The sequence below is a fragment of the Rhinopithecus bieti genome, unplaced genomic scaffold (genome assembly GCF_001698545.2).
Source record: "Rhinopithecus bieti isolate Rb0 unplaced genomic scaffold, ASM169854v2 scaffold_54061, whole genome shotgun sequence".
Lineage (NCBI taxonomy): Eukaryota > Metazoa > Chordata > Mammalia > Primates > Cercopithecidae > Rhinopithecus > Rhinopithecus bieti.
The window spans coordinates 16,263-26,090 of record NW_016820857.1 but is presented as its reverse complement, the minus strand read 5'-3'; the positions used below and the strand labels follow the sequence as shown (position 1 = coordinate 26,090).

Here is a 9,828-nt window from a genome sequence, read left to right as displayed (position 1 = left end):
TTTTTTTTTTTTTTTTTTTGAGATGGAGTCTCACTCTGTTGCCCAGGCTGGAGTGCAGTGGCATAATCTTGGCTCAGTGCAAGTTCTGCCTCCCAGGTTCATGCCATTCTGCCTCAGCCTCCCGAGTAGCTGGGACTACAGGCGCCCACCGCCATGCCCGTCACCATGCCCGCCACCATGCCCGGCTAATTTTTTTGTATTTTTAGTAGAAACAGGGTTTCACCATGTTAGCCAGGATGGTCTCGATCTCCTGACCTTTTGGTCCGCCCACCTCGGCCTCCCAAAGTGCTGAGATTATAGGCGTGAGCCACTGTGCCCGGCCTCTTTCTAGACTTTTTATCTTGCTGAAGGAGCAGCGAGGTCTTAATTAGAGCCTGTTAAATTGTAATTAATAGGGCATTAGATTCTTTGCTCTAATTATATTCAAGGCTTGTTTTTCAAAAATGTCTTGTATTCCCTCCTTTCCTTCCTCACATCTCTGCTCATCACAGTAAGACTTTTAGAATTTAGCTTTGGAGCTGTGAGACATCCAAACAGGGAAAGAATGATCTTTTCCCATATTACTGGAAGAAAGAAACTGTGATTTATTAAGTACTCCCTCTGCAGCAGTGATAAGCAGCAGGTTTTATATACTTTATCTCATTTAAGCTTCATAGTTCAGCCCCCAGAGGACAGCAAGTATTGTTCTTATTTTACAGATGAGCAAATAGAGACAAAAACAGATTAAATGATGTGCCTGTGGTCTCAAACAGCTAAAAACAAGGGGAACTGGAATTTGAGCCCAGAATACCTGCTTCCAAAATTAAAATATAACTTCATCTATTATGGCCAGGTTTATTTCTTCATGACCATTGTATCACACATTTTAATACAGTTTCACCCTTTAATTTGCTTCTTTTGTTCACACAAAATGTGAGATTATGCTTCCTTACATAATTTAGCAATTATAATACCTTATAGCTCTCACATCTGTGTAAATTATGACACATTTAGTTGAAATTTCTATAGCAATTTCATAGTATAGCATTCCTGATATTTTTCTAAAAAGCAAATGGCAAATGTTTAGATTTTTTATTATATCATGTGTATCTTTTACATTCGTAGCAACTACTCTAAAATCTTGTTATTCTAACACCCCAGGACCTGCTGGTGACAACCCCCTGGAGCTGAGTAAGATTCCTGATGAAAACTGCCAGATTAACAGATATGGTCACTTTCAAGCCACCATCACAATTGTAGGTAAGGCTGAAGATGAAGACCGGTGAGGAGGGATGTTAGACTCCACCTAGGGTCACCCGCTCCCTTTGCTAACTCTGAAGGGGTGGAGGTAGGTGGTAAGGGCACCCTCTGCTTGTCTAAGATGACACCACACATTCAAGAGCAAAGACCCTACTCATTTCCAAATTCCCACCTGCCTCCCTGGCCTTCCTTCCACATCCTGGTGGAAACAAGCCTACGGTGAAGGCCACATGCTAATGAGCCTGCCCTGGGCCTGTATTCCACCTCTGCAGCCCAGCCATCTGAATGGGATGTGTAGGGTAAAGGAAGGCTAGCATCAAGTTCCCACAACTTCCACTGTCTTCCCCTAGTTAATTTTCACAAAGTCACACTTGTATGTGAAAAGGGGAAAGAGCAGGCTACCACACATGACTGTGCATTTGGGCACAGTCCTAAGGCATACAACAGAGAAGACTGAGGGGAACGGAAGCCCAACCTGTGCTCACCGATTCTGGGAGTGAAGATGGAGGTGGAAGCCCAAGCAGTATCCCTTGAGTCCAAGCCGCTTGAGAAGCTGGCCAAGGCCTGAGCCTGGCGCTGCGTCTATCCAGGATTACCTTTTCCTGAAACACCTTCCAGGATGGAGTGCTACTTTCTGATGCACACACAGGCTCTAGAAACAAAAATCTAGGTTGGACTGAAAAACAGTTCAGTTTGACTTTGAAAATGCTGCATGGATATGTATCCTAAGCTACGGGGGTAGATTGCCAGATCTGGTAAGTTCCTGTATGGCAAGAAGGCTGTCTTCCTTTTTTAATTTTTTTCACTTTCTGATGTATTAAGAGCTGTACCTTAGTCCATTCAAGCTTCTATAACAGAATTCCATAGACTGGGTGGCTTATAAACCAACAGCAGGAATTTATTTCTCATAGTCCTAGAGGCTGGGAAGTCCGAGTTCAAGGTACCAGCACATTCGATGTCTGGTGAGGGCCCACTTCCTGGTTCATAGATGGCAGATGGCAGTCTTCTTGCTGTGTCCTCATGTGGTGGAAAAGGCAAAAGGGTTCTCTGGGGTCACTTTCATAAGGGTATTAATCCCACACATGAAGGCTTCACCCTCATAACCTAACCACCTCCCAAAGGCCCCAGCTCCTAATGCTGTCACCTTGGGGTTTCAACACATGAATTTCTGGGGACACAAACATTCAATCTATACCAGAATGATTGTTTGGCTTTATCTGATTTCTGTTGCATTTTGATGTGTTTTTCTCTGGGGGTTATTTTGTTAGAGGGAATCTTAGAAGTTAACATCATCCAGATGACAGACGTCCTGATGCTGGTACCAGGGCCTGACAGCTCCCTAATAGACTTTGTTGTGACCTGCCAAGGGAGGTGAGTATATTATCTCCGACAGAGGCATGGGTCAAGTGAGGACCTCAAGTCTGAACAAAGGCATTGACCACCAGATACCTCTTTTAAGTTGATTTGAATTCCTATTTACTGGTAACCTTAGACAGGAAGGACCCTAGGAGGTGCTATCTAGCACACACGTGTTTTGCTACAGTTGAGCAATTGAGAAACCTTTAACAATTAAGCTGAATAATAATTATGATAACTGTTTGAACACTTAACTGAATTCTTAACACCTTATACCTGTTCTCATATTGAATCCTCACAACAATCCTATGAGCCTCCCCATTTTACAGATGAGGCAACTGAGGGCCCCAGTGGTCACAAAACTTGCCTACCAATGGAATGCTGGTAGCCAACAGAGGGCAGCTCACAGGAGAGCTCTTAAGCTTCCAGGAAGCTGCCTATGCTAACATTAATAGCAACGCCTGATAATCCTCTCTCTTTAGAATTTACAAAGCTCTTTCCAGTGCATTATATAATTTGGTTTCCTATGATTTGGTCATGATTACATGTAATAAAGTAAATACAAATGAATGAATATATAAATACTATATTGACTAACTAAATATACATTAACAAATCATTTGCATATAATATATAAATTACTTGATTAAAATATATATGTGTGTAAATACATAAATTAATCAGGAGAATGAGGTGGTATGAAGATGTGGCCTTATTTGGTAGAAAAGATAAGAAGCTCTCCACCTTGGGGAGAGGACCAGAATGAGGGTAAGGGTGGCAGAAAATAGAGTGAAAGCTGACCCAAGGAGTGAAGCTGCTGCCAGAGGCCTGGCTGGTGAGAAGAGGGACAATCCCCATCCCAGACCCCGGCCCATGAGCCCAGCATCACAGCCTGGTCTCTCCATCCAAGAAGGCTGCCATGAGATAGTGGTCAGGACAGCAAAGGCAGGTAGCCTAGCATCAAGGACAGATGAGTCAAACCTCTTCTGTTCAAGTCCCAGCACCACCCCTGGCTGCTTATATGACCTGGACTCATTAATCTCTCTCCCTGAGATGGTTTGTCATCTGTTAAACTGGGGTAATGTTACTTTCTTCAAAAAGCTATTGAGAGAGGCCGGGCGCGGTGGCTCACGCCTGTAATTTCAGCACTTTGGGAGGCCGAGGCGGTGGATACCTGAGGTCAGGAGTTTGAGACCAGTCTGGCCAACATGGTGAAACTCCGTCTCTACTAAAAATACAAAAATTAGCCAGGAGTGGTGGTAGGTGCCTGTAACCCCAGCTACTCGGGAGGCTGAAGCAGGAGAATCTCTTGAACCTGGGAGACAGAGGTTGCAGTGAGCTGAGATCATGCCATTGCACTCCAGCCTGGGCAGCAAGAGCAAAACTCTGTCTCAAAGAAAAAAAAAAAAAGCTGTTGAGAGGAATAAGCAAGATCATGTCATATATCTAAAACTCAGAGCAAAGGTCTCTGAGGAAAGATAAATAAATAAATAAAACTCAGTGCCCAGCACATAATAAGTCCTGCAAAAACAACTGCTGCTGTTGCTGTTACACTTCTACAGGAACCTAGGCAGGGCCAACTATGGCATTTAATAATATGTCTGCCTAACACCCAAGCTATCTGCATCTTCGAACATTCTAGGGATTTAGAAGGAATGTAAAAGGAGTGAGCTGGGCTTCACGTGGTTTTCATCAGCCCCTTCCCCTGGGGAGATCATTTTTTTCTCCTCCACCCCAGGGCCTCACTTTCCTGAGGATGCAGAGAAAGGCATAGCTCAGCACACAGGCTTGCTTAAGAGCAAATCATAAGATTAACAATTTGGCATTTTATAGTTTGAGTAACAATGAGGTGGAATTCCATTTCATAGAAATGTAATGACTTTCCCTTTGTAAAATGGATCTGACCTTCCTCTCTCCCCCTCTCTGTGCCCTGTGCGCCCTCGCCCACCTCCCCTGTCGCAGCATTCCCACGGAGGTCTGTACCATCATTTCCGACCCCTCCTGCAAGATCACCCAGAAAGCAGTCTGCAGCCCTGTGGATGTGGATGAGATGTGTCTGCTGACTGTGAGACGAGCCTTCAATGGGTCTGGGACATACTGTATGAACCTCACCCTGGGGGATGATACAAGCCTGGCTCTCACGAGCACCCTGATTTCTGTTCCTGACAGAGGTGAGGTTTGTTTTATGACCATATGAGCATTTCATACTGCAGGTAAAGTGTGTATCCCATACTAAAGCTATTTAGGCCTTTGTTGTCAATGTTTAATTTTATTTCAGTATAAAATTCATTGAACTCTTATTAATAAGGATCTGAGGACTGGCATTACAATCCAATAGCAAATCTACTTAGGGAAGTGATGAGACATCCAGTGAAATAGTGGTCAAAGAAAAGCCTTTTGATGAAGAAAAATCAGCTGTGATCATGGACCAGTAACAATGGGATATGATCACTGCACACTTGAATAGATTTGTATTTCAAGGAGAAAGTGTAAAGGCCAATATCAAAAAATAGCAATGTTCTCCAATGAAGCAACAACAAAGGAAAGGCTGATATCACATTTTCATGAAAATCCACCTGAGCAAAGATATGAAGCCTGGAAGAGAAATGAGACACAAGCTGTTCTCCTCAGTCCCTTCTAACTTACTATGCATCCTCTCTTTCCCTTCCCAAACTCCACTGAGCATTACGGGACACAGTAACAAACCAGCTTATTATTCCTCACATCTTCACCAGATAAACTACTCTTTTCCCTCTGAATGCTTGGAAAGGTACAACGTTAACAAAGAAGACAAAGGAATTTCATTTAGAAATTTGCATTTACTGGTGGCATCCAACTTCCCCCAACCTCCAAATTAGGGCTCTACCCTAATGGCTCTCACTAACTGTCACAGATAATCAACTTTGTTGTAAGATATTACTTGTGGCTTAGAAGAAGTGCTACGTGATAGGATGAAAGGGAAAGATTAAGTTGTATAGATATTACAGCAGCAGTCCCCAACCTTTCTGACACCAGGGATCTGTTTTGTGGAAGACAGTTTTTCCGTGGAACGGGGATGGTGGAGGATTGTTTCGGGATGAAACTGTTCCACCTCAGATCATCAGGCATTAGAGTCTCATAAGGAGCACGCAACCTAGCTGTCTCGCATGTGCAGTTCATGATAGGGTTTGCACTCCTATGAGAATATAATGCCGCCGCTGAGCTGACAGGAGGCAGAGCTTGGGCAGTAATGCTCAGTCGTTGGCTGCTCACCTCCTGCTGTGCGGCCCAGTTGCTAACAGGCTGAGGACCCCTACAGGTACTGGCCCACAATCTGGGAGTAGGGGACCCCTGCATTAAAGCACTTACTTCACTCCTTAATTTGAGTATTGTCAGGTACAATCTAATAGCTCATTCACTTATAACCCCTTTGAACTTGAAGCCTATCTCATAAGGTAATATGTTCTTAAACATATATTTCCGGCCACAAAAACAAACAAACAAACAAAAACATATGTTTCTGGTTGGGCGCAGTGGCTCACGCCTGTAATCCCAGCACTTTGGGAGGCCAAGGTGGGCAGATCACTTGAGGTCAGGAGTTCCAGACCAGCCTGGCCAACATAGTGAGACCACATCTCTACTAAAAATACAAAAATTAGCCAGACATGGTGGCAGGCGCCTGTAGTCCCAGCTACTCAGGAGGCTGAGGTAGGAGAATCATTTGAACCCAGGAGGCAGAGGTTGCAGTGAGCTGAGAAGATACTGCACTCCAGCCTGGCCAACAGAGTGAGACTCCATCTCAAACAAACAACCAAGCACAACACAAAAATGTAAAACAAAATTTCCTCATTAATAATGCAGTTTTAATCCCATTAAAAGAAGAGTTTTAATCCCATTAAAAGAAAATAATCATACACCTAATTATCTGTGTGAGGGCTTGTTGTTGGTGATATCCAAGGTGCAGATTTAAAAGCAAAACCAACAGTGCAAGGGTGCCCTGCTTCCTGCCAGGGGGCGGAGGGTGGATCAGGGGCTGGTTGGGGAGCTGAGGAGGGTGGGGACTGGAGAAGGGAACTGAAACCTCTGCATCCGAGTGGCCATGGACTTTAAAGTCACCATCAGAAGCTGCTGATGTTATTCCTCCAGTGTTGCCACAGCTCAAAGGTTGGTTAGAATTACCTTTAGAGTCTTAATTCATTCTATTAAGCTTCCTCTGCACTGGCAAACCACTGATCTCTTATGTGAATTAGATGTTTAGACATTTGCTTTCCTTCAATTCTTCTTGTAGTGAGTGATAACTTTAGGTGGGACCCGAGTCATTTTCAAAAGCCAAATAAAGAAAGCTCAGAATGCCAGGCACAGTGGAACATACCTATAGTCCCAGCTAGTCAGGAGGCTGGGGTGGGAGGATCCCTTGAGCCCAGAAGTCCAGCCTGGGCAGCACGGCAAAACCCTGTCTGAAAGAACGAGAGAGAGAGCGAGCGAAAGAGCAAATGAGAGCTCAGAAGGAAAGTTTTTAATTCAGTGGGGATTGTAGCTTAATAGCTTGGGTTTCAAAGGCAGAATTTCAGAAATAGATCATTCTTCAAAGGCAAACCTATAGACTTTTAGCTGAAGTGACTTTTATATATTGATTCAATGGATATTCATGAAGCACCTGTAATTCTTTCAACAAATATCCCTGAGCATCTACTCCATGCTCAGCACAGTTCTAGGCAGAAGACACAGTTCTAGACAGAGTAGAAACCAAGACAAAGAAGTCCATGCTTCTGTGAGCAGTGACAGCTGTTAACAAGAAAAACTTTAAAGGTGGTGATTTTTTTTTTTTTTTTTTTTTTTTTGAAGCAGGGTCTTGCTCTGTCATCCAGGCTGGAGTGCAAGGGCAATCACGGCTCACTGCAGCCTCGACCTCCTGGGTTCAAGCAATCCTCCCACTTCTGCCTCCTGAGTAGCTGGTACCACAGGCATGCGCCACCATGCTAGGCTAATTTTTTAATTTTTTGTAGAGATGGGGTCTCACTATGTTGCCTCTGCCTCCCAAAGTGCTGGTATTACAGGCATGAGCCAGGGGGAGGGCACTCCTGTAAGGGGGCATGGAGGTCTGAAAGAGCAAGGGGAGTATGGCCAACTTTCAGGATTTTTAGCACAGCTGGAAGGTAGGTGGTGAGAGAGGAAGCTGGAGGCACGACCGCCTGATCACGGGAGCCCTTCCCCATGGTGGCGCTGCCGGATCAGCCAAGACCTGAGCAGGTGTCTCCAGGACGTGACATCTCCCCACAGGGCCCTTACCACAGTGTTCCAGACATGCTGACTCATTCTGTAAATAGAAGATAAGCTGACCCAAAGACTATGTATTATTTAATAGAAAAGATTACTGAAAGCCCAGAGGGAGCCATGTATCTTCTGTGACAGCTCCCTTCCTCATTTATTTAATGGCATTATAAGCGTCATGTCCTCTAGGTGGAAGACATAACTAATATGCTCTTGCTTCTGTTTTAAGACCCAGCCTCCCCTTTAAGGATGGCAAATACTGCCCTGATCTCCATTGGCTGCTTGGCCATATTTGTCACTGTGATCTCCCTCTTGGTGTACAAGTAAGTTTTTGGTTCCTATGCTTTATATCACTATACTGTGTGGTCAAAAGTGAATATATCTTATGTAAATGGGCCATTTTTCCCTTTTTTGTTTTTAAACATTTTGTGTGGGCCAAACTGGCCTGTTAATCTTGCTGTGGTTTGTTTTTTAATCCTAAAAATGCTACCAGATCTCAGTAACTTTACAAAATTATGTCAGCTTAATTTTAACATGATAATCTCAAATTATAGTGAGCAGGCACATTTCTTGCATGAAGAAGAATAAATAAATGTACTTTCATAAGACACCAGTGTCTTGCAAACATGTTAAGTGGAATGAATCCTTTTATACCTGACATGAAAAAGATTGTAGAAAGTAATATATTTCAACTGAAGATCTTTTAAAAATAACTAACCAACAGATTGTTTTCAGAAAACACAAGGAATACCAACCAATAGAAAACAGTCCTGGGAATGTGGTCAGAAGCAAAGGTCTGAGTGTCTTTCTCAATCGTGCAAAAGCCGTGTTCTTTCCGGGAAACCAGGAAAAGGATCCGCTACTCAAAAACCAAGAATTTAAAGGAGTTTCTTAAATTTCGACCTTGTTTCTGAAGCTCACTTTTCAGTGCCGTTGATGTGAGATGTGCCAGAGTGGCTATTAACCATTTTTTCCTAAAGATTATTGTAAAATAGATACTGTGGTTTGGGGAAGTTGAATTTTTTTATTGGTTAAATGTCATTTTAGAGTTGGGGAGAGGGATTATACTGCAGGCAGTTTCAGCCATGTTGTGAAACTGATAAAAGCAACTTAGCAAGGCTTCCTTTCATTATTTTTTATGTTTCACTTATAAAGTCTTAGGTAACTAGTAGGATAGAAACACTGTGTCCCAAGAGTAAGGAGAGAAGCTACTATCAATTAGAGCCTAACCCAGGTTAACTGCAAGGAAAGGAGGGATAGTTTCAGCTTTCCATGTAACTATATGCATAAAACTGATGTAGTCCAGTTTCTAAGATCATGTTCCAAGCTAACCGAATCCCATTTCAAAACACACTTAGGAGCTCCTGATGGAACAATAACAGGCCCAAACCTCTGGTATGATGTGCACACTTGTTAGACTCAGAAAAAATACTACTCTCATAAATGGGTGGGAGTATTTTGATGACAACTTGCTTTGCTCAGCTGAGTTGAGGAATGATATTCATTCATTCATTTATTCCTTGGACATTTAGTTAGTGCTTTTTATATACCAGGCATGATGCTGAGTGACACTCTTGTGTATATTTCCAAATTTTTGTATAGTCGGTGCAAATATTTGAAATAACATATTATGACTTTCCAAAGGATGAGGTCCCGGGCTTTTCATGGCAACTTGCTCAGTAAGGATTTCACCTCTGTTTGTAACTAAAACCATCTACTATCTGTTAGACATGACATTCTTTTCTCTCCTTCCTGAAAATAAAGTGTGGGAAGAGACAAGACTTTGGTATTGTAATTATTTTTCTGATTCATCATTTGCTTTTCAATTACACTTACAGTTGTTTCTTTTTTATAGATGAGGGTCTCCCTATATTGTCCAAGCTGGTCTCAGACTCTTGGCCTCAAAGGATCCTCCTGCCTCAGCATCCCAAAGCACTGGGATTACAGGAGTGAGCCCATTTCATTTATAGTTTTGACAAGTAA

At 43.0% G+C, this 9,828-nt stretch overlaps 1 protein-coding gene across 1 annotated transcript in view; it reads left to right on the top strand.

Annotated features, from left to right (window-relative positions):
- The window catches only part of GPNMB (glycoprotein nmb), a 29,430-nt gene extending 19,804 nt beyond the window's left edge, over positions 1 to 9,626 (top strand). The window contains exons 7-11 of the mRNA XM_017860002.1: positions 1,141 to 1,239; positions 2,508 to 2,610; positions 4,558 to 4,766; positions 8,075 to 8,168; positions 8,581 to 9,626. Of these exons, the coding sequence (XP_017715491.1) occupies positions 1,141 to 1,239; positions 2,508 to 2,610; positions 4,558 to 4,766; positions 8,075 to 8,168; positions 8,581 to 8,740 (665 nt within the window). The 3' untranslated portion in view covers positions 8,741 to 9,626. The remainder of the gene's footprint in view (positions 1 to 1,140; positions 1,240 to 2,507; positions 2,611 to 4,557; positions 4,767 to 8,074; positions 8,169 to 8,580) is intronic.
- The last annotated feature ends 202 nt before the right edge of the window (positions 9,627 to 9,828 follow it).